The sequence below is a fragment of the Hetaerina americana genome, unplaced genomic scaffold (genome assembly GCF_022747635.1).
Source record: "Hetaerina americana unplaced genomic scaffold, ioHetAmer1.1.p SCAF_3, whole genome shotgun sequence".
In the NCBI taxonomy this organism is placed as follows: domain Eukaryota; kingdom Metazoa; phylum Arthropoda; class Insecta; order Odonata; family Calopterygidae; genus Hetaerina; species Hetaerina americana.
Genome location: NW_027286874.1, coordinates 32,049,491 through 32,075,377, shown reverse-complemented (window position 1 = coordinate 32,075,377; position 25,887 = coordinate 32,049,491). Strand labels below are relative to the sequence as shown.

General features: G+C 38.1%; 1 protein-coding gene across 3 annotated transcripts in view; it reads left to right on the top strand.

The window, feature by feature from the left end:
* Positions 1–14,937, top strand: part of LOC139690930 (adenomatous polyposis coli protein-like) — a 342,509-nt gene extending 327,572 nt beyond the window's left edge. For all 3 annotated transcript variants that reach the window (XM_071588565.1, XM_071588564.1, XM_071588566.1), the window contains 4 exons: positions 2,813–3,036; positions 5,220–5,426; positions 5,720–5,931; positions 8,333–14,937. In XM_071588565.1, coding sequence (XP_071444666.1) covers positions 2,813–3,036; positions 5,220–5,426; positions 5,720–5,931; positions 8,333–13,119 — 5,430 coding nt within the window. In that variant the 3' untranslated portion in view covers positions 13,120–14,937. The remainder of the gene's footprint in view (positions 1–2,812; positions 3,037–5,219; positions 5,427–5,719; positions 5,932–8,332) is intronic.
* Positions 14,938–25,887: the final 10,950 nt, after the last annotated feature.

Here is a 25,887-nt window from a genome sequence, read left to right as displayed (position 1 = left end):
GCAAATTAAGGCATTTGTCATAACGTGTGACAAGTTTCTGTATTCCTGCTGCATAGTCCTTCGCCGCCAGCTCATTGAGATACGCGAGGGACCCATCTTGCACAAATTTTTGCATAATGCAGATGGTGTTTAACAATTTCATGAACAATTGTTCGAGAAACATTGGGAAAATGCTCACAGATGTCATCAATTGTGACGCGCCGATCGTTCCTCACGAATTCGTCAACTGAGCTCACCAGTTGGTCTGTAATGACAGACGGTCTCCCCGAACGCTCATCGTCGTGTGTGTTCCCCCTCCCCATGTTGAAGTTGCGACACCACCGCCGAACAGACGACTCGTCCATTACATTGTCTCCATACACCTCCTTTAATTGGCGATGAATATCACATGGGCGAACGTTTCTTGCATTGAGGAATTTAATCACTGCCCTCACTTCACAACTGGCGGCGTTCTCAATTTTTTTAAACATTGTAAACAATCACAGAAACAACACAGGCAATGCTAGCGTCACGCAACTTGGCTCAGAGAAGGCAGACAAGCCACTGAAGCTATCTGACCTCGTCCAGCGGCTACTCGCGTCGTCAGCACTTCATGCGGCATGAACGGGTACTACTTTCCGGATGACCCTCGTACTTGTATTTCTAATGTGGCCGATTTAAGCTACCACAGAAATATTTTACTAGTTAAAAGACATTTAATACCTACACATTGTGGTAATGCATGGAAAATGGAACAATCCAATTATATGAATTGATTGTGGAGAAAACTGAATTTAAGGTTAGGGGTAAAAGTAAAATTGTATTTTGGAGGAATGTTCAGGGGCTGGTCCATGTATCAGTCAGAAGTGATTCTTTGGCTTCCCCGACAAATCTATTCTGGTATGAAAATCCATCAATCAAAAGTCATTGCATGATATAATAAGGATAAAATATTCAACTGCTTACTAGAGTAAATTCAAGTTGTCTTTTTGAGTTGATTGGGTGCCCAAGGGCCAACTGACCTGTTCAGGAATGCCTCTACACTTTTACTCTTGAAAAATTACAATTTTAATGTGTAATTATTTATTCATTTGTCATCTGCTAAGAATGCATTTATTTGCATTTAAATTTTTGTAAAATACCTTCCAATATTTAGAAACAAGAATACCTCTATATACAGGGTGCGGTGCTTAAATCCGGACAGATTTAAATTTCCCACAATATCGCAGTTCCACTGGAGGTCACGATTGGCGGTCTTGAAAGCTATAGGCATCTAGTAAACAGTCATAACCTCAAAATGGCCGAGATGTTATGTTCAAGTGCGGAGTACAATCAAAGAGCCACTATTATCGAAAGTGTTTGCGCTGGGCATTGTATTTTGAAATAGTTCAATTCTTGTGGTACCCCAGATAAACTGTTTACAATATTGTGGCTAAGTACGAAAGTGGTTCCAGAAGTACCCGACCCAACAAAGAAAAAACAAAAATTTTGGAAAAAAATGTATTTATTTTTCAACATAATCTCCTTTTACCTCTACACACTTTTCCCAGCAATGTTCAATAAGTTCGATACCCTTTTTGTAGTAAGAACTCTCTTGCTCCGCAAAATAGCCATTAACTACCAACATCACTTCTTCATGATTGGAAAGCCTTTGACCTCCAAGCCGTTTTTTCAAGTTTGCGAACAGAAAATAATCCGAGAGAGCAAATAAGGTGCATGAGGTAGCAATTCAAACTTTAATTCATGAATTTTGGCCATTGCAATAACGGATTTGTGAGCTGGTGCATTGTCTTGATGAAACAACACTTTCTTCTTAGCCAAATGCAGTCGCTTTTGCTTGATTTCTTCCCTCAAATGTTGCAATAAGTTTGCATATTACTCACTGTTGATAGTTTTTCCTTATTTAAGGTAGTCAATGAAAATTATCCCATGGGCATCTCAAAAAACCGACGCCATGACCTTGCCTGCAGATGAAACGGTCTTCACCTTCTTTGGAACGGGTTCTCCCTTTTGAATCCATTGTTTTGATTGTTCTTTTGTCTCCGGTGTGAAGTAATGGACCCATGTTTCATCCATGGTTATGAAACAGCACAAAAATTCTGCTTTGAGTCTGTGAAACTTTGCTAAACTCAATTGATACATCTTCACAACACTGGTTTTGCTTGAGTGTGAACAAACGCGGCACCCATCTTGCACACAGCTCTCTAATGTCCAAATTTTCAGCTAATATGCAGTGTACCGCACTTTTTGAAATGCCTACCATGTCTACTAGCTGGTGCACTGTCAGTCAACAATCATCCAGTATCACTTTGTGGATTTTCTTCATTGTTTCTGGAGTTGTCACCTCATTTGGTTGACCAATGCGATGCTCATCTCGACAGCTCATTCGGCCTCATTTAAACTCTGCTATCCAATATTTTACTGTTGTAAACGAAGGAGCAGACTCACCCAGAGTAGAATCCAGTTCAGCTTTTATATTGGTTGGGCTGAGGCCTTTTAAATATAAGTATTGTATCACATAACGATGACCAATTTTCTCCATTTTCACCAATTCACTGTAAATGTTCAATACTGATGGCTGCCAAAAAAATAATAAACAAGGTGGTGTCTTCAAACTTGAAATATATGCTTTATAGATTGCATACTTTCTAATACAGTGAATTTTTCAAACAACTACTGCCATTTCTCGGTCAGGCTGGGTACTTATGGGACCACCCTCGTATAATGCTTCGAAGAAGTCTGGGGAAGGATTTGCCTACCCAGCGAGGAAATTTCATTCAAGGAAACGTGACCTAGTGCTTTTATCTTTGACGTGAATTTTCTTTCTTCTCAGGCACGACCACAGCACCGTCGTCCACAGCAACCTCCAATGATAACATCATCTGCTCAAGTGAGGAGGAAGGGCAACATTTTAGCTGCTGGCCCTAGGCGGCCTGCTGGAGTTGGACATTTGTGTGGCCCTGGTATGCATCATGTACAGGTTACTCCACTGCAGCACAAGTATGGCATTCCACATCCACGTGTCCAAGAAATGGTTCCTCAGTCCAGAATTCCACGGTAAATAGATATTATGAAAATTAGAAAAATAGAAGTGATGACTAAAAAGGGAAGTGTTCATTATTGTGTTCTCATATTTTGATAAAAATGGTGGGAAGACAGGGGTAAAAAAATAATAATGTACATGTCCAAATATGAGGCAAGGTTTAATTCATATTTTATTGCTGAAAATAGCAAGTCATCTTATAATTATTACATGGTATGCACTAATTCTTTTGAGAGCCTCTAGGTAGTCACCAGCTCAATCATGTTATGGGATGGAAATAGATGTTTATTTTTTTGGCACTTAACGTTTAACATTCACATAGCTTAGGTAAGTTTCATGTTAGTCTGAGAGATTGAGGATAAAGAGAGGATTGACAGTATTTGGCTATACAGTAGATTACCCAAAATCAAGTAGAATGCAAACTAAGTATAAAAGCTCTTGCGGAAGAAGTATTCTGCTGAAGCTAATATTCAGGCCTCGGGGTTTATTTGGGCAACACTTTTGCATCCTTTGTGTCAAAATGGGTGAGTTAATAACTGCCATAGGTCTTACATTCATTATTTGGTGGTGACATCATCCATAGAAAACAATGTAAGCCGGTGATGGCATTACCAATCATTTAAGTGCTCTCAAAAATTCAAATATTTACCTTGCCCGAATATCTCCTTTCTGCCCAATAAAAAATGAAACAAGAAATTTTATGAATTACAATATTTAGGTATCAGAGATAGACCATCATTTTCAAATAAAATGAATTCATTCTAGTGATCTACTGGTACTTGGTAGATTTTTGATGGACTTTCATAACTATCTATCCTGTTAACTAAATCATTCCTAAACTCCACACATCTTTTACCTCCCTTCATACCATGTAAAATACTCAGTCATTCTTCCCTTTAACAGAATTCTCTCTACCCCTACAATGTCAAGCACAATTTCATTTATCTTTCTTTCTATCCATCTCATTATCTCCATCATCCATACCCAAATGCCGAAAACTTCCAATATCCATTCATCTTCTTTTCTCACAGACCATGTTTAGCAGCTAAATAAGGTACTTTTCAAAGTTTTAACCAATCTTTTCTTGCTTTAATAAAAATCACTGTCATAAACTCCCTCTTCATTAAAGCTTTTGCTAACACAATTCTTCTCTTAATATAGTTACTATTATGCCCATTTTTTCTAAAATACTTCCCAAGTATGCATTCAGATGTGTAACATAAAAGAACAAGATCGTAGAACTCACTAACTCTACCAATCATAATATACAACCATATCTATGATTATATATAACTCAGCTTATTTTATTGCATTTAAATGCAACCAGAGGCAGATTGTAAACAAAGGGCTGTCATGTATAAATGCTGTCTGGTATATGAAGTTACTTTGCGTAATTCGTTTGTATAGATAAAGACACAATCACTTTTCATTTTGATTGGGATTTAGTGCAAGCATGTCATGTACTGATAAAAGAAGGCTGAATTGCACGTAGCTGCCATCCTTGTTTTTTTACACATGTAAACTGATTTCTTTAGGTCCATGCAAAATTTTTTGGGGATCAAAATTATTATTTCTTTGATGTATTTCTGTGTAAATCATTAGATCCTTACTTAAGTAGTCTTGGAGAATCATACGTTTCAAGCTCAACATTATCTGCAAAACACAGTAATTATTTATAGATACTGTAATTTAGCCTGATAAATACCTCAAATGAAAATTGCATTGATTGGGTTCCATATTTGGATATTATCCAGCTATGATGAACATTTCCTGCTATTGATTGGGTGGAAGAAAACTGAAATGAAAAGAAAAAAATTTTAAATGCACACAATCCAGTTCTTTTAAATGCATTTTTGTACTACTATCAGTTTTGTAGATTAGCTACATTTCTACTTTGATTCACTTTCCTGGTTGTCAGATTAAACAGTAACATGTCAGAAGAGCAATAATGGATCGTACAACATGGTGCATGATCTTACAATAATGTGGCTGGCTATAAATACCTCGCTCTTCTGTAGGATAAGGTATACTTCATTAAAATATTGTCCTGTGTGTCAGAATGTAAGAAATGATTAAATGATTATTGATGAAAATTTAAATCTTCAGAGTTTTCATTATTTCAAGTTTAATGATTATATATTCTGGTTGCATTGTGATTTCATGTCATGGCTAATTTAATTGTGATTTTCTTTTATAGAGATGAAGATTGTGAGCAGCATTGTGGTCCTACTCCTGAAAGTGGACAAAATTATCAGAAGGCTCTGCGCATGCCAATGTATGCTGCTGCCCGTGATGAGTTGGAGACTTATGCCACAGAGGGTAGCCCCAATACATTTTCTAATGCTACTTCCTTAAGTGATCTCACCATCAATTCATCTCCTGAAGGAGCAGCCTGTATGAGAAGGTATAGAGTCCAAAAATATTGTTTTAACTTTCTTATTTGCCTAATTTCCTAAATATATTATATGAAGAGGACATTCTGAAAATAGTATGAAAAGAAAAGAAGAAATTAACTTTTCTAAAATTTATCTCTGGTGTTTGCATGCTTTTTTTGTAAATGACTTCATAAATCATGAAATAGTCATATAGAAAGTTGAATGACTTAAAAATTTTAACAATAGTTGTGCTACATAAATATTGATAAAGATGTATTTAATAAATAATAATTAAAATTCATTATTCTATGTAACGCAACAGTTTAAGGCGAATGGTGCCTTCTGCTGTTAATGGAGGGATTACTGGACATGCTGTAGCTGAAGGAAGCCCTTTGTGTGACACTCCTATACGATACGCAACAGAAGACACACCTCTTGAAATATCTCATGCTGCATCATTAAGTTCATTAAGCATTGGAGAAGAAGATGATGAGGAACCCAAAGCATCTAGCAATAGTGGAAGCCCTAAACATGGTCAGTCTTGCATTTTGATGGCAACTTTTTTGAGTCTTCAATTCAGCATTAGGTGAAATTTGAATTCTTCCTCCTAATGCATTAAACTAGCACCAAGAACATGAGATAATCAAACTCCAGTGGCCATAATAGTTAAATTTTTTTCATTTTTTTTGACTGTAAAGCTCACATTTCATTATTGCTACTTAGGGCTTTTTCTGTAAAGTTCAATGTTTCATTAAATTGCAGCTGTTTTATTGGACTTATGATTTTCATTCTACATTCTGAAAGCCTTTTTTCATAAGTCATATTAAGCCTAGCCTCATAATCTATGTTTTGGGTTAAAAAATATGTATTTTATGTTCTATTGCTTAAATATGCATGGTAACTGTAAAAAAATTATTGTTCATTATAAAAGTTGTTCTCTTTTATGTGTGCTACAGCAATTATATAACAGCATGCAAAGCAATAACTGCTATAGAGTTATTGTTTGAATGAGATGCTGAAATTATAACATGCCTTTTAGAGATAGGTTATTTCAGATTGACAAATGTCTTGTAGGAGGCTTAAACTGCTGCATACAACATGGATGATAATTTACTCTCTATGTTTCACATCTTCTAGTAACTGTGACCATATTTTATAATGCATGCACGAGATATGTTCAAAAAGTATCTGGACTTTTGTGCTTTTTCAAAAATTATTTATGTATTCATGAATATCTATTTTGTCCCCTTGAAAGTAATCCCCGTTAGATATTATACACTTGTGCCAACATTTTTTCCAATCCTGTAAGCACTTCAAAAATCATTTTTTTTGATCTTGTTCAGCTCCTCCTTCGATGCAGTCTTTGTCTCGTCAATTGTAAAATAGCGTCATCCTTTCATGGACCTCTTCAGTTTCGGAATCAAGAAAAAGTATTGGGGGCCAGATCTGGGGAATACAGTGGCTGTGGCATCATAAGTATGTTGTTTTTAGCCAAAAATTTGCGCACAAGTAATGATGTGTGAGCAGGGGCGTTGTCATGGTGCAACAGCCAATTTTTGTTCTTCCACAAATCCGGGCGTTTGTGGCAGATTGCTTTCCGCAAATTGCGAATAGCTTGCGGGCAATATTCCTTATTTACCGTACAACCCTTAACCCGTACCCATAGAACTCATGATGCACCACGCCCATGCAATCGAAGAAAACTGTAAGAAAAACTTTCACATTCGACCAAACTAGGGGTGCTTTTTTCGGTCTTGGCTCGTGCTGCGGCTTCCGTTGGGATGATTGAGCTTTAGTTTCCACGTCATAACCATAAACCCATGATTCGTCACCAGTTATGAACTGCTGGAACAAACTTGGGTCATCATGGACAGAGTCCAACACCTCATTAGCAATGTTAATGCATTGCTGTTTTTGGTTGAAATTGAGCAATTTTGGTAGGAATTTCGCGGCGACCCGTGTCATGCCCAAATCATTGGTAAAAATTGAATGGCATGAGCCGATGGATATGTTTAGGTCCTCAGCAACTTCTCTAATGGTGATTGGACGATTGGCCAATGCTATTTTCTTCACTTCATCAATGTTTTAGTCTGTTGTTGACGTGCTTGAGCATCCAGCACACTCTTTGTCGTTCACATCATCCTTCTGAGAACATTTTGTACCACCGATAAACATTGCTTCAGTCCAAGGTAGCTTCACCATATGCCACAGTCAAATTTGGAAAGCATCTGCACACTTAATATTGTTTTTCACACAAATTTTGATACCGATTCCTTGATCCATTTTTTTTGGAACAGGCAAAAATCAAAGACAAGCAAAAACATGTCGAAGCAAATCAGCGGGGATCGAGATGGTGCGGGGGCTAACGTACTGGCTTCCCACCGTAAGGGCGCGGGTTCAAATCCCGGCGGTGTTGAATATTTTTCAGAGGTATCTCGATCCCTACTTGAGGTGCTTTGTGGAGGGCACTTTGAGTGAGTATGCCGTCCGTCGGATGGGACGTTAAACTGCGGACCCCTTGGCGCCTTTCGTAAAGAGTAGGCTAATGCCGACGCCGGGTTTCTCTCCACCCTTCATCCTTTCCTATCCATCCCCTATGAAGCAAATGACCTTAGCTGTCGGTCGCCTCCCCTCAAAACTACTACTAGCAAATCAGCTATCAACAATTACCTGATCATTCAAAAGGTCCGAACTCTTCGGCATGAGTGAGAGACATAAGTACCAACATAATGCTAAAAAAATCAAATATACGTAACCTGTGAAAATTCAATATTCGCAATACTTTTGAACAGACCTCGCAGTGTAAGATACTAATTGCAAAATTATTATGGGGTTAATTTTTCTTTCTATGTAATTATGACGTCTAAATGTAATGTATATTATTTGAGAATAAAAATGAACTTATTTTGAGGTGTAACATTGTTCAATATTTCAGGTAAAGGAGGTTCACCCCATCGGTCATTGCTGCCTCGACCTGTCACTGTTGGTCACTCGGACCCTAGCAGTGAGGGAAGGCCAGGCTCTTCCAATGGTGGCGATGATAATTCTGAAGCAGGTCGTGGAGCTACTTATTCTAGTGGACGGCAGAAAACAAGTTCACTTTCCGAAGAGGTTGTGACTGTTCTCTCTCGAAATGGTTCTCTCAGTTCACTTAGCGTAGACTCCTTAGGTGCTGAACCTACACCATCCGAGCAAGCCCTTTTAGAGCAGTGCATCCACTCGGCAATGCCCAAAAGCAAGTCTGACTTGGGAGGAGGTGCTCGTGGGGTGGTACTGGGGGCTCGGAGGCCACTTGGGGGCAACCCACCCATACATTCCCATCAAATGGGACCCCTTCATGGTGCAGAGGCTCCATCTCTTCCAAACGTCCCTATGCACCGTTTAGAGCTTTGTAATCGTGCTTGGGAGGGAGGTGATATGATGGACCACCCAGAGTATGCTCACAGGTCAATAGATGACAGACTTTCAGCCGCCTTGGCCGCGGAACAGATTTCAAAAAACGGGTCGGGGTCTGCTGCTGCGACAACAGCCGTAGCAGCAGACGAAGCCGTAGAAGACGCAATAAAGCACACAGAGGGCAGTCTCCTTCCCCACCACCACCACCAGGTGGAAGGCATGGCCACCACCACCGAAAGAGTGGTGGAAGCAAGCATGGAAGAAGGCGAAAGCAAGAAGGAGACTATCCACCAGGGGATACCTTGCCCCCCTGCACCTGCAGTGGGAAAAGAGATGGACTGTTTCCTTCAAATAATTGAGAAGGATGTTGATTCATCTCCTGAGTCATCTCCGGGAATGGTGGAAACTCCAAGCAGTGGAGGTGAAAACCTCACAACTGGAGAAAGTCCATCAGAAGGTCCTTCTGATAGTGCATGCGGAACAAAAGAAACGGCTTCGTCAACGGGATCCACCAGGGACTCTGGAAGTGGTCGTGGGCAGAAAGTGCATGACATGAAGCAGAGTTTTGGAAGCAACACCTGGAATGAAGATTCTCCCAACTCAGTCTCTTTCCCTAGCATAAGCATTAGTGCTCCACTTATCTCTTCATTTCGGTCAGATCTAGGAGCCACTCAAGGAGGTGAAGCTAATGTTTCAGAACTCGAAGAGATTGAAAGAGCACCAAGTAGTGATGAGGTTGAAAGGGTGCCAAGTGGTGAAGAAGATCGCCTTACTGAATCTCGTCTCATTGAACTGGAGGCTGGTCGTTTAGCCGTAGCAGTGGGACTAGCACCAGAAGACTGTGGCAACTTGGATTCAATTGGTCCACCTTCAGGAATGGGAAGTATACCATCCCTCAACACAAGCCTCTCTGGAGCATTAGATGGGAATGGATTTTCAGGGGAGAACATTCAGAATGGAGTGTCGACAGATTCTCCTGAAGATGGGGTGGATGAGGAGAAGAAGCAATTTCCAGCCCCTAAAAGATTTGAGTGTCGTCACACAGCTCGTAGAACATTGACAACTCTAGTCAGGAGAGCCCTAGGATCAAATAATTTTGATGATCTGAGTGCAGCATCTAGCAGCTGCAATTCCCATCTGGAAAATATAAAACCTCCATCCATGATGGATGAGGTTGACATGGAGAACAGTATGGTTAGTGTTGCAAGCATAACATCGGAGGTGGCTGATGGGGGAAGTAGTGGAAATGGAGGTAGTGGCAATGGTCATAGCCACAATGGGAAGGTTGGCTCGGATGGAGCAGGTAGTGGGGGCAGTGGAGGCAGTGGTGGTGGGTCATTCTTTGAATTAATACGACCGGCAGCGGCAATGGCGGAGGCATATGCTGCCCATGTGGCTGCTTACACAATGTCATGCAGCATGCGCACAAGCTCAGGACCAAGTCTGAGTGAATGTTTGGAAAATGTTAACCCTCCATCTACTTTTGATGAACTGACTGATCCAACTGACAAAGGAGAATCAACAATTGAACCAGGAACTGAAACTATTGGGAGTGATACAGAAGAAATAGGGAATGAAGAAGGTGGTGGCCAAAATACTGATTTACTGGGTGAAGGAAGTGAAGGTACTGCCACTCCTGGTCGCTCAGATGAAGGAGGCTCTGCTGGGTCCACACCTAAGAAAAAGCGTGAATCCAGGAGACTCACTCCTAAGCAGAGAAGGCAGTTAGGAAAAGAGAGGTTCAGGACATACACCATTGGCGGTGAACCTACTGGGGAAGAGGAGGATCTCACAGAAGTTAATGCTAATGAGATTGCTGAGGAGGTTTATGGTGAAGATGAAGTCATTGCAGTGGCTGAAACAAAAGCAAAAACTCCAAAACAGCGTCGCCAGGAAGACAGGGAAAGATTTCTTACTCGAACACTTCAACCAGAGGAGCAAATAGAGCAGAAAAAGCTACCAGTAGGAAGTGAAAAGTGTGAAGAGTTTGAAATAACTGAATGTTCTGATTTTTTTACGAACAAAGGGATGCATAAACCAGCTGGCCCTAAAACACTGAAGCAAAAAAGGGCTGAAGCTAAAGAAAGGTTTCAAACTCATACTATAAGTGAATCACCTACAAATAATAATTTGAATGCTGAGGAATTTACATTTGAAGATTGTTTAGAACTTGACATCACTGCTGAGGAACTTGAAGTTTTGAAGCGAGAGGCAAATTTGGTCGTAAGCTCTATCAATGCAACAAGGAAAACTATGGGAAGTGAATCCAGTGCCAGTGATGAGCCACCATTAATTGATTGTGAAACATTGAGCCTTGTTTCTGATGAATCTGACACTGAGTCAGGTGAGCGTGATGCAAAAAGAATGAATGGGGTTAATAACCATGCAGTTGCAAATGAAGTAGAATATAATGAAACATCATCAAGTGGAAGTGAAAATGATGAAGTAGATGAGGAAGGAAATCTTTTACCCAAGGGTAAAGGTCCTCGAATTGTGAAACCAGAAACATTTGGCTCAGAAGATGGGTCAAAAGATACAGCTGAAAATTCACAGGACACTAACTCTCCCAAGCCTGTTCGGGGAAGAAGAAGGACACTCTACTCCTCCCCTTCTAAATCACAGAGGAAAACTTCCTCACCAAGTCCAGTATCATCCAGAAAACAGAGTCCTCACAGCCAGATTCCAGTTGTGGCATCAGCTACAACTCCAAGAAATTCAAATCTACCTCTTAAAGTCCGGCCTACTCGTGCATCTGCATTACGTCAGACAAGGGGTGGCTCACCTCGTCGTCCAACTCGTCCTGGAAAAGTGTCATCTTCATCATCTCCATCACCAGCTGGAAGTGCTATTACTAGCCCAAAAGTAGGATTGAACTCTGGCAGGGGCAAGCGTGTACTTCCTAAGGTATCTCCCATTACTAAAAGTAATTATGCCTCAGCTGGGACTCCTCAGCAAGTGAAATCCACTCAGCAAGAATTGATTCACTCCAAAAATTTGGCCAATGCAGAATTACAGCCAGATGAAGACCCAATTTTGACTGCACCCCCTGTAAAGCAGGGAACATTTACCAAAGAAAAACCGACAACCCATGAAGACTTAACGACAACTTCTTCTAAGATAGCTTCTCCAACAAAAACTAGAATACCTCTTCCAGCATCTGGTGTTGAAGATGTTGAACAGAAAAAGAAGTCTGGAATACCTGGCACCAAAATTGCAGTTGCAGGTAAACTGAGGCAACCATCACAAGTTTCTAGATTAACTAAAACAGCAAGTCAGGACAGTGCAACAAGTAGAGGCTCAAATAGCAGTGGGGCTACCCCACGTTCTTTACACAAAGCAGCTACTATGCCAGTTAGGGCTGGCAGTCAGGTGAAATTACCCCAAAATACCAGGAAAGGGAGTATTCCTTCACCTGCAACTGGTATAAAAACATCACTGAGTAATCATAGTCTTCAGGGTAATGAAAGTGCTACCGGAGGGAGTGCCCTCATAAGGCCTAAAGCATTGGCTGGAAGTAGAAGGCCTGCTAGTGTGGCAGGAAATCTTGCAAATGGAACTCCCAAATCAGGAAGCAGCTCAAGTCTCAACTCTGCCTCTTCAATTGGTGGTTCTAAGGAGGGAAGTAATTCTGGCACCAAAAAAAAGAAGGAAGTGACCAGTAAAATCGCCAACTTATGGAAGAAAGTGGAAGAAAGCCGCAGTCGTCAGAATGAAAAGAAAGACAATAGAGTGTGGATTACTAATGGGAATGCTACAGAAGCAGGGCAGGAATGCTCCCAGGTTGCAGGTATTGTCAAGAAAGCCAGTGAGTCACTTAAGAGTCAAATTGTTCAGCCTAGGATGAAACCAAATAGTTCATGTACTCCAAATTCAAATCATTGTAGAAATGGTGAGGATTGTGAAGATTTAGAGGATTCTGAAGATACCTGCCAGCAACGTCCTGTGGTGCTGAGAAGGAAACCTGGTCGATCCTCCGCTGAAGAATCAAGTGAGGAGAAGGCAAAGCGTCTCTCAAGATTGGGGTCTTTTGTACGCATTGAAACAGAAGCAGGAGTTTCATCTGCCCAGCCACCAAAACCTCAAGCCTCGGCTATTGTTCCTCCATTCAATTACAGTCCCCCTAGGAGACCATCCTCAGGGCATCAAACAAATGCTGCCGGGGTGAGATCATTTATTCCAACTTCTGCCAAAAATTTATCATCTCCAATGTCAGGTGTAATAAGGAATCCACCTTTTTCTGATATGGGAAGGGAACAGGTCAGCAATGGAATGGTCCGACAGGAAGAAGAAATGACCACGTCATCAATGAGAGTGACTACTGTGTGAGTGTAGTGTTGCTCATTTAATTTCTTCCTTGTAGCCTTAGAACTCATGTGACCTTCCATCTCTGTAGAGGGAAATGGAAGTAGCAAATATTAAACTAAAGTAATGTAGGGATGAAAATTTGTGTGAATGATGAATATACTGGTGAAAGCATTTTGTAGAAACAGTATATAGCTGAGTTGCAAATGTGGCTCCAAGGATTGAATGTTGAGTGTGTTTGAAAGAAAAACATGGTGGGAGTACTTTTGTGACGGCTCTTTCTTTGCATGAGCTTTGAGAGTCAAAGCCAAGAATGAAGTTCAAAGTATTTTGTATATAACTATGTACCTACATTTAATTCTTGTTCTCAATACTATCTTGCCAATGCTTTAAACTACAAAAAACGTGAAATCTGTAGTGTGACATACACTTGGAAATAATACCAAGATAGCCGCCCAGTCTACTAATCTACCAATGTAAAGGAAACATTATATATAATAAGGTTAGTAGTAAAATATTACTACCACAGACACTATTTTTTCAGCATAAATTTTGCTCTTAATTTTGCAAATCTAGCAAAGTTTTTTTATTTATCAGAGGCAATTTTTATGAAAAACACTAACTCATTAGCAGAACACATTTCTAAAGTTGTTGATGATTTATTGTGTTTTAAGAAGACATAAGTAATAGTTACTTTATCTGGCTGTGTATAAATGAAATGTTTCAGACTGTATTTCTTATTCACTTAAGATCGTCATAATACTATTCTGTATTATGATAATTTTTTGGCAGACCTAGACCTAAGTTAGCTGACTTAAAAACACTATGATTGTGTGATAGATGGTCATGTATCAGCATATATCTTTGGTGATGAATTATTATAATGCTTCAATTGGTATTAATGTAGGAGTTGCATAATTGGGACTTAAATTGTGACATTCAAAGGACATTTCTGTACAGTGTATTTATTTAAGTTTGTGGGACTTGAGTGTAATTTTAATTACATATTGGTTGCTTGTCTTGTCACAAGGTTTGGGTGTGTGAGATCAATGCAGGCTTCTCTTCCACTGATGCATTGTGTTAAACATTGCTGCTTACCACAGTCTGCATTTTTGTGTTGTGGCATTCTTCACTATGGATATGTTAGCATGTGCATTTTTCATTCCATTAAAGTACTTTAAAGAAGTGAAATATAATTCATTCCATGCCCATTGTATGGGAAACATTCCAAAACTTCTGAGATAGGTTCAGTAACTACAACTGGATTTGAGTTCATCTAAAATTAATCATTTCAGCCAATAAGTCTGGCTTTAACTTTACACCATTACTGGATTGACTGTTTAAGCTTTCAGTGGGAGAACAAGTCTAGAACTCAAACTGAAATTATTTCTCTGTGTCAGAGCAGCTTAGACTTGGATGCTAAACTGTATCTCTGATGACATTTGGGGAAACATTTAGTAAGTTTACCAATAATTTACTTGAATAACTTGTTTGAGTTATTGATGAGTGGATTCAGTTTTGTGTACTTCATGGTATTATGATTCTTCGGACGTTCTACTATGTTTTTTCATAATTTGTGCACCACAGGATAAATGGAAATTCATTATGATTTCTTCCATACACTGTGTAATCTTGTGGTAATTACTTCACCCACTTAAAGCCTCCCTCCTATGTGATTTGAGAGAATGTGGATGTGTGCCTGAATTGTCTACCCTACTCCGATCATTACTTTAAAGGTTCATACTATGAAGTAATGTTACGAATATAAGCAGGGTTGTTTCTAACATGGACCTGTGTACAATGGACTGATCATGTTTAATAAAGTATTCTATGTAATGTACACACACAGTTTTTGGTTTAATTAATAATGAAGTATTGTAAACCTCAATTCGTTGAATAGAAATTGATTGATCCATTTATGAAAGAGATTTTTAAGGTTAACCAGCACAAGGGTAATGATATATTTCATCATCTAAACAAACTTTACAAACATTGAACTTGTATGTTTGTTCCAGGTTTTGAAAGAGTTCTTGAACAACTTTCAATAGCAAATGAAGGTGAAAACCTAAGCATTGTTTTTTCTTGACAATAAAAAGTGAACAATGGAAAACATGCCAAACAAGGGCCTGGACTCATCTCCAGGGACAATTTTGTATTCCCTTCAAGAATACATAGGGAAGCACATGTTGGGTTTGTAAGGTATTTTTCCTTGACATTTTTCATTATTAGAGCTGAGATGCCCTTGTGGGATTTGTACTCTTCTGTGGGGAAAATAATAAAGTTTCTTATCATAATATTAATTTTAACTGATCATTCCAGGTCATTAAAGTCATTCATCTCTTTGTGTTAGAAATGTAATCAATTAGCATTGTTGTTTTTAATATGGCTAAAAAAATAATATTGCTCTGGAAGTTAATTATATTACCCTTTACTATTGAAATTTCAAAATGAACATGGAATTTAAAGAATAATTTTCTCCATAGCCATTCATATAAACAAAATTCATTATAATGATGAGTATTTTTAACTTCTCCATAGTCTACTGTGCCATTATTGACTTACAGCCTTCCATGTTAATTATATACTAGGAATGAAAAACTTCTGACCAAGAAGACTTCTATGGCAAGTGACTTATTAAACGTGTGTCGCTCTCCATAAAATGAACACCAGTATCAGTGCAAATTATTTTAAATTAAGGAAGATCATATTTTTTTAAACATAACATAGCTCATCCTTCGTTTGTTTGTCCTTCTCAAAGTAGTCCCCATTGGCTGCACTTACCCCACCTTATTTCTCAGTCCTTGAAGATATTCTACAAGCTATTTTTTTATAGATCCTTCAAAATCACCTCAGCAGCTTTGACCACTGTTTCTGATGATGATAAATATTTCTATGAAGGTTTTTCTGCACATTAAGAGAAAGGAAAAAGTCCCATGGGATTAGGTCTCGACTACAGGGATGATGAGGAATATATATTTTGCATTGAATTTCATTTCATACCCAATCGCAACATTTGCTCGGCCCTGCAGTATTGTGCTGCAACATCTAGCCTGTTGCTTTGAAATGTGGCCTTCTGCTATTGATATGGCCTCAGAGAATTTTCAGGACTTCCTTATAGTATTCTTTGTGTACGTTTGTCTATGCTTCTATGATAATTCTCTTAGAATGGAAAAATGATAAGACCATAACTTTCCCAGTAGAAGACTTTTGGTGAGACAAGTCTTTGCAAGTTCAGGGGATGCTATAGAATTCCGCTCAGGGCTTTGTTTCTTGCTCTCAAGAGTAAAATGATATGGCTAGTTTCATTCTCAGTTATAACCTTCAAAAGATAATCCTCATCTTCCTGTAACATCAACTTCAACTATGAACAACTCTGCATGCAAATGTCCTGTTGTTTGTGTGGAAGCAGTTTTGTAACCCACCATTCAAAAACATTTATCAAGTGAAATTTTATTGCTACCAATATATAGGTGACACCCAATTAAATTTTCAGTATTTCTGACTGTGCTAATAACATTATTCATTGATCTTCTCCCACAATTGCAGAAGCAGTGTATGTATTCACTTACATAAGATTAGTGGCTGGAGCTCTGGTTCCACTTTCCTTTAAAATTGATTGTATCCCCTCTTTAAAAATTTAAAACCATCTTCTAGTTGTGCTATAGAGAAAAAAAGACTCTCCTAAGCCTCTTATAGCATCATAAAGATCTCATCTGGCACTATGTTCTGGTGAAAGTAAAATTTGAATGCAGCATATTGATTATCCCATGTTATCAATATCATTGCAATAGGTGAACTAAACATGTTTCAACTGGCAAAATCTGCTGCTGATGCAATATCAGAGTCGAATTAATTAAATTTGTACAACAGATACCTAACTCGTTAAATAATTTAAAATTAGATGTTTGCATGATTAATAATGCAAATGAAATTTTTTGATCACTCTATTGAACAACCCTCATATATGTTGTTGTCCATGGTCATTCAACACCATACAATTCATTTTACTTGCTGGCCATACCCCTGAAGTCTGAAAACAACCAGCATCAGCAATAATATGGAGTCAGGCTATGTTCCCTAGAAAGCGCATTAGTTTCTTTCTTTCCCCACAAGTTGTGAAAGCCAATTTAAGTACACCTCATCTCATATTGCTGATGTTTGTGCTTCTTGTTCCAAGCCGTTGTATATTTTCATAAAGTAGGTACGATGTGTTTTTGTTCATCAGTTGGTTTTATAAACAAATTCATTGACGATTTTTATCTAGAACGCAAGTATTAAGCATTTTGTCCAAAACTTAAATTTCTATTGGTTTGTTATGATATTGAATAAGAATAAATGTTCATGAACATTTGGGATATGAAAATGCTTTTGGTGATGCATTAGCCTCTTCAGTGATGAGTTAATTTTTACCAAGTCATACCCCAAAGGCAGGTTTTTGAATTGATTGGGTTTGGATCATTTATATTCTCATAAATATATGTTTAAATATAATCATCAGACTATAGGATTTTAAAATTATTAAGCATATCATATTATGTTTGCCACTTTATGTTGATCTTCTTTGTCAATGATAGCTACATAGTTACCTCTGCTTTTTTGACATATTACATCATGCTTCACTACTTCTTTGATGCTATTTAGATTGAAAATAAATTACAGAATAAGGTTGATGTTTTCTGTAGTGCAGTTCAGAAAGAAGTAAAAGTTGTCAAACTACTCCCAATTTTAATGAGGAACGTAGGTAGCAAATGAATAGCACTTTGAAATGGGTCTTTGAACACACTTATAACCCAGTGGTCACCAACTATTGTTTTCAAATATCTGTGGGACTGACCAATTATTTGGGGTGTGGAAAACTTGGCTTTTGACTTTTCAGGAGGATCTTGTGGACAGAATAAGGCCTCTCAAAAATTGTTACTCTGAGATCTTCTAGGTTTTAATTTCCTAATATTCCCCTTTTATTATTTATATATTTCCTTCCCATGTCCGGATATCCTCCTCCTGTACTTCCCTTTCTCTCTTCCTTTCTTATCTATTACCTTTTCTCTTGTTATTGAATATCATCATTATGCATTTCATCCTCACCTGAAGAGGATATTTCTTAAAGGTCTTATCAAGGATCTTTGACAAATTTATCAAGACAAATAGGTGATAGACAATGGATTTTTATGCTAATTGGTGTCACATCAACCAGGTAATTACAAGTAGCATGCATATGATATTTGTATCCCACCTTTTAACAGTGAAAAGCTACAAATTTGGTTTTCAAATTACCACTTGAGAATCAATAAGGTGGAATTAGTCTGTGGATGCCCTGGATGACCCGTGTGAATTACTGAGAAAAGCTCCTGTTGTAAAAATAATGGCAACCAAGACTTTCGCTATGGTTTAGGGACAATGGCCTGTCAATCATGGGTGACACTTCATATGAGCCATGTTGTTGCTTCTATATATTTCTCTGGATTGTTACAAAGTAAATTATTGAGTGGTAGTCTCTACTACCATGTGCATCTTTGAAAACAGTTCATGCAGCAACATAGTGTTTCAACTGTCAGTCATTGCATTGTGCCCCTGCCTTCTAGCAGTAGAGTTGTCCAATCAGTTCCGAGCATGCACAAAGGACCAGTCCCAAAGATATTTGAAAATGATGATAGCCTTGGACTGGACTAAATGTTAGGCCATTATCAAGTAAATGACTTCAGTCTGAAGAAGGCAATAGCATGAAATTTCAGTCGTTGTCAGACTATGCTAACATATGTACGGGAAACTCAATGAACTCATCACCCACTGAAAAAAAATGTAATCCTCATATTTCTCTTATCCAGAAAGTCAGAATAGAAACTACAGGCCATATGCAACTAGGTATATGCACAATAGGCTGTTTATATTCTGCTCTTCCAATTAATGTTGTGCATATTACTGCCAAATTCAGTGATGTGGTTAGTGGAAGCAGCCCCCTCTTTTTTGTTTAGAGTTACAACCTCAGTCAGCTTTGAGGTATAAATCAAGTCTTTTACTTGAAATATAGTTTATTAGGTGAGGATAGAGCTCACCTGGCATTAAATCTTATGGCATACGAAATTCATTCAATAAGGAGGGAGGTAATTCATTCCCTTGTGCCATCTGTCTTTTCCCAGAAAACTTCCACTCAGTAATTCACTCAGCATTAGTCTGCAGTGCCTAGAGACAGTGAATGGATTTGGAATAAGATCCTTCCTACCACCTGCTGCCGAGTTTTGCCCAATGTGCTATCATGCTGATTAAGCATATTATACTCTTCATCATTTACATCTTCACAACCATACACCCAATAGGAAAGATTAATATGTATAGTTCATGTAGATATTTAGGTAGGTAACCATTTTTGGAAATAATCATTAATATTTATAGTTCTGCCACATATGTATCCCAGTATGTACATACCACAAGCACAGTTATTACACCGAAGGTCAGTTTCATAGGCAAGGGTAAATAAGTGACCCCAAGGCATGTGATATCCACAGATTAGTGTATGGGAGAGTTCCTTTCCCAGTGCCGCCTATAGTTTTGCAGGAAGTTCTGGTACCCAAATAATCACACTTCCTTGGTAAAAACTGATGGTGCCCAGGAAGCAAACCTGAGTCCTGTGGTCGGTAATCCATTGCTCTGCGCCTGGACTACCCCATCCCCCTGGCAGGTATACATAGAAATAGTTTTTCAATATTCAACCAGGTTTCCAGGGTACTATAATACTTGCATTTCAGTAGCACACCATGACTTATTATTTGCATAAATAGTACGAGAGTTATGGAATTCCCAAGTACTATCTACACAAAGAGACATATCCTGTCTCAGATTTGTAAAACATATTTGAGACCAAGAGTGATTTACACCACAACTGCTTTGATGAATCAGCCTCGGTGAAATATTTTTCAGGCAAATCCCATCATGAAATAATGGAGTAACTCAGCTTATGTAATAGAGACAAACAAGCAAAAGAGAAAAGATACGAGGGTCATCCGGAAAGTAGTACCCGTTCGTGCCGCATGAAGTGCTGACGACGCGAGTAGCCGCTGGACGAGGTCAGATAGCTTCAGTGGCTTGTCTGCCTTCTCTGAGCCAAGTTGCGTGACGCTAGCATTGCCTGTGTTGTTTCTGTGATTGTTTACAATGTTTAAAAAAATTGAGAACGCCGCCAGTTGTGAAGTGAGGGCAGTGATTAAATTCCTCAATGCAAGAAACGTTCGCCCATGTGATATTCATCGCCAATTAAAGGAGGTGTATGGAGACAATGTAATGGACGAGTCGTCTGTTCGGCGGTGGTGTCGCAACTTCAACATGGGGAGGGGGAACACACACGACGATGAGCGTTCGGGGAGACCGTCTGTCATTACAGACCAACTGGTGAGCTCAGTTGACGAATTCGTGAGGAACGATCGGCGCGTCACAATTGATGACATCTGTGAGCATTTTCCCAATGTTTCTCGAACAATTGTTCATGAAATTGTTAAACACCATCTGCATTATGCAAAAATTTGTGCAAGATGGGTCCCTCGCGTATCTCAATGAGCTGGCGGCGAAGGACTATGCAGCAGGAATACAGAAACTTGTCACACGTTATGACAAATGCCTTAATTTGCTTGGAGATTATGTTGAGAAGTAGTTTAAAGTATCCTCTTTCAAATAAAATTTTTTATGTTTGTTAATATTTACTTTTGTGTCTTTATTTCACGAACGGGTACTACTTTCCGGATGACCCTCGTACAATAGCATTAGGTAAATGTTCATTGACATCTTGTTATGTATTACATGTGACTTACTTGAGAATAATGAGTAGACAGTTCTATATCTGATGTAATGAATTTTTATCATATATCTAACATATTAGTTGTTTGCATAAGCTATGAGTTGAGAACTGGAGAAGAGGGATTGAAAAATAGCTGTAAATGAAATTACCAATTTTTCCTTAATTTTTATTCCTCTTTTTCCAAATTTTCTCAGGGCAGTATTGCATAACAAAGGAACAGAGCACAGCAGATACTTGGATGCTGAAAATATGTAATGAAACTGGTTATAACTATATCAATCCTTTTGGGAATCATTTTAACATACACAATGTCAACAAACAAGGCCATTGATTCTCAAGTTACATATAATAACTGGTTACTACAGACTCTTATAAGCCCTGAAGATAATGACCGAGTTATCTATCAAAACATCTGAAAAATGTGAAGAAGGAAAATGAAAGACCCAAGAATTCATTCTACTAACTTATAGTTTAAATTGAATCTTTCTTTTCATGAACTTGATGAATGTTCAGGTCAGTAGAATATGATGCCTTGAATTAAGGGATAAGGCTGTTGTTTTAGTATAATGAATGTTCATTTTTCCTAATCATCTAAAGCTCATATTGCATCATTGCGTAGTTTGAAGAGTTTCTTTTTTTATCTCACAGGGGTTGGCACTCACTTGTTTCTTTTGTGCCAAAATGAGTCATGTCAGTGAATCAAAACTAGGCCTCTTGGATTAACAATAAAATTAATATTACCCTCATGGTTATCCTCAGATAAGTCATTCCTTCATTAAAAATGAAATGGATGTGATGGAATCCATAACTTGGGATTAAGGGAAATGGAGAGAAAAATAAGATTGCTTCCAATTAAATACCTAATCAAACTTCTGATGCAAATTTTTTTGCAATGGGCCAAAATCATGCAAAATTTTTATAAAAGAAGTATTATTTTAGTTTATCTAATTAATGGCTATTGGGGCAGAAAACTACCTCAATAATTTATTTCATGCCTTTAAAATACAATTAAAAAGAATGAGTTCGGGCTCTGGCAACTAGGGGACTTTCTCCACTGGAGCTTGTGTCACTAGACAAGGCTTCTGTGGTCATCATCACACAAGATCATGGTAGCATAGATATTTACAGCAGCAAAAAAGACAGGAGGACCAAATCAGTTGCAGGAGGAACTTTGAATCTAAGGATAATGTTGAGGATGGGGAAAGGAAATTAGATATTTTAGGGCTGTGCAAGGTGAAAATGATAGTGAAGATAACTGTAGAGATAGTTATGAAGTAATAAACAGTGAAGGGGAAGAGAGCCAGCAAAAGGTGGCAGTAGTTCTGAACAAAATGGCAGGAAGAAGAGTAGCAAACTTAGAGCAGGTGCATGATAAAATATTATTAGAAGTCAAAGTCGAACCAATTGTACGGAACTCATAGCTTAACTAGGTCTAAATATCAACAAGTAATCATAGAGATGAAGAAATAGGATATATGATCAATCAGAGAAAATAATTATGGGTGCCCCAGGGAGCAAGCATTAGACAATTAGACAAAATTGCAATTCATCAACGGACAAATAAAATAACTGTTAGTAAGGTAGGGGACTGTTATTTAGGAATGTAGCATTACCATGGTGAGAATGCAGTCAAGTCATTATGTTTAGTCATAATGAGCGAGAGTTGGACAGAATAATAGTTCCAGGCATACATTGAAAATGGCAGCAGATTCAGAGAGATATTGGTACAACTACATTGTCATTAGGCAAAGATTAAGCAACAGTGTAAGCAATTTACTGTTTCATGGAATCTGATGTGGATTCAGATTAAAATTTACTGCTAATGAAGTGTAAAATCAAATTCAAGAGGATCAACAGGGAATACTGAAAGAGATTGGATTGTGGCTGATTGACTGGGATGAAAAGGAAGGAGTATAAGGAGGCAATCGGAAAGTTTATGAGTGAGGGCAGGGAGACCAGTAGAGTAGATGGAGGCATCTCAAAAAAGGGACATTGAAAGACAAAGTTGAAACTATAGGAAGAGTATATAGGAGAATAACAAGGAAATTATGAAACACAGACAAGTTGGCCAGTAAGATAGACAAAAGAATGTAAACACAGATTGAGGTAGAAGGAAGTACAAAGAGATAAATATGTAATATGTAGGTGGGAAAATAATAGGATGAAATAAGCATGATGGAAAAGACAGAGCCAGAATACGGAAGGTTTACAATTAGGGGGGGATTTTAATTTTATGTGCAGAAAGATGAAGGCACAATCAGGAATTAAGAAGGGAAAATCCATGCAAACTATCAAAGAGAAGGCAGAAAATTATTAACTCAGGGTATATTCAAGAGAGATGGAAAGAATACATGGAGCAATATGATAATGTATTTACTATCACCTGTGCTTTTCAATGCATACATGGAGGAAACAGTTGAAGGGGCACGGGAAGAACTGGAGATAGGAATGACAGTCGGTGGAGAAATCATAAAATCAGTTAGGTTTTTGGAGCTTTAGTTTCCTAGTCAGCCAAGGAGTCGCGATCATTGCTAAGCATATTGAAAAGTCAGTGTGCTGGGTATGGGATGAGAAAAAATGTAAATTAAACCAAGGTTATGTGGTTTTTGAGCATGAGAAGGCTATTTGGTTTTCAAGCAATGGAAAGGCTAAGTTAAAAATTAAAATAGCTCATGAACTGGAGCAGGTGGAAGTTTACCTATCTCACAAGTGTTCTGGAACAGAAGGGTTGAAGTATTAGGAATATAAGAAGAATAGATTAGGCAGAGAAACTGACAAGGAGGAAATTGATGGCAAGAATGCTAAGTAAGGATGTTAAGATAAGGCTTGCCTCAAGTTTTAAGTGGAGTGTGGTTTTGTATGATGTGAAAACATGGTCACTTAAGCAAGATGATAGGTGTAGTTTGGATACTTTTGGAATTAGGGTGTAGAGAAGGAAGGTAAAGGTTAAATGGACAGAAAGGAAACAAAACAGGAAGTGCTAGGTATGGTGGGACAGGAGAGGAAAATGTTGAGAGAAATTCAAAGCAGGCAGGAAAGATGGATGCAGAGCATTTTGATTAGCACTGGGATGTTGAAGGCTGTGATGGAGGGGAGAACGTTAGGTACAAGGAAGGGGTATGAATAGCGTAGGCATACTGGACAGAATGAAGGATGAATGTATGGTGAATTGAAGAGGGGTTTATTGCATTATTGGATATCAAGTTGCTTTTGTTAGGAGAGACAATGGAATTATTATTGTACCATTGTCTCCATTAAAAACCTACCTTAGCCTATGGATTCCAAGAAATAAAAAATAAATCTCTCCAAGAAGGTCCAAGTTAAAAGAGCCAGTCAAAATGACAGCTCAGAAAGAGAAACTTTGCTGCATTTGCTGCATGATAAAATGAAAAAGATTTCTCATGAAATTTGGAAGTTTTCTCCTAAACTGTGAGCTCCTCAACCTTCACAACAAAATAATTCTATTCCTTCCCCTAAAATCTGAATATGAAGAAATTTTAACCTTATTCAATTAACTGATATGTACCCCCTAGCATTCACACTAGTAGCATTTTGAATTAGGTCTGTCGATACAATAATTACATACAGGCCATTCCCATAACTTCATCAAAGAAATATTTCATTATTTTCAACCTTTTGAATTATTTAAAACAGAAAGAGCTTTTTGTACTCTCATGAATTTTTTTCCCATATTAGCACAGTCCTTTCATAGCCCAATTGTCCAACATTCCATTTCCACTAAGCATTTTGGGCTTTCAGTTTATATGCCAAACTTGTGCCCTATCCTGTATTAATGTAATCAAATTTTGACTCTAACTTCAGTGCAATTCAAAGTTCACTAAAAATATGGAGATGATTTTAGAATAAGCCACACCTGAAACTGCAATGATCTCAGTAGCATAGTTGATGTGATTGCCGACTGATGGCTTTGCCTTAACTCTTGTATCTCTTACAACTGGAGCATCAACACACATGAGTTAACCTATAGTGCATCAAAAATATCCAACAATATAGTGAAGGGTGGGGCAAATATTGCTGTGAAAAACTCATCGGTAGGTGCAAGAGGAATTTGTTAGTTTTGGCAATGGAAGATACCGGTTGGAGTCAACAATAGTTTTATTCGATGCAAATTCACCCTCTAAAGGCTGCAATACTTAGGAGTAGTAGTAGTATTTAGGGGAGGTGACTGACAGCTGTGGTCATTTGCGCCATTAGGGATGGACAAGAAAGGATGAAGGGTGGAGAGAAACCCGGCGTAAATAAATATTTCCCATTATTACCTCCTGGAAAATAATTGATCACACAAGTTAGCTGTAAATAAAATAAGCTAACATTAATTTAAAAAAATATTCGAAGAAAATTATTTAATTTCAATAAATCATTTTCTTGTATCAGTTAAATTATGACTTATTCTGACTTCATTTGAAAACATAACCCTTATGGTAACATTACAACGATGTCTCACCTGTGAAACAGGATTTTCCAACATTGCTAGAGAGCATTAACAGATTCACTAATGCAAAGAGCCCAGATGGCAATATGTGCTAGTTTTCAAATTTGATGTACTATTTATAAAATGAATTAAACTCCAATTAGTGCTTGATAAAACCCTGAAATCGTAAAAATAATCTTCCACAATTAAGTTTTCCTGGGTTTTATGAGGTAAACCTTCACCTTGTTGTAGTGAATTGAGATGTCAATCGGCAATGAGAGATTTTCAATTAAAACGGCAGTGTACCATGTTCTGGCTATTTAAGATACATCAAAGGGACATTTCCCTATCTTGAACCAGGAAAGTTCAATGAATGAACACATCAATAAACACATCTAGAAAACTCAATGAACGTAGAATCTAACAGTGCCACTAGGCATACATCCATGCATTATTTCCCACGATAATATGGGTGAATGCATAAAGCATCATGACCCTGATTGTGACACAAATTTCCAAAGTAAGACCTACTCAAAACTGAAAGGCATTTTAAATACTCAAAAGAAGACAACAA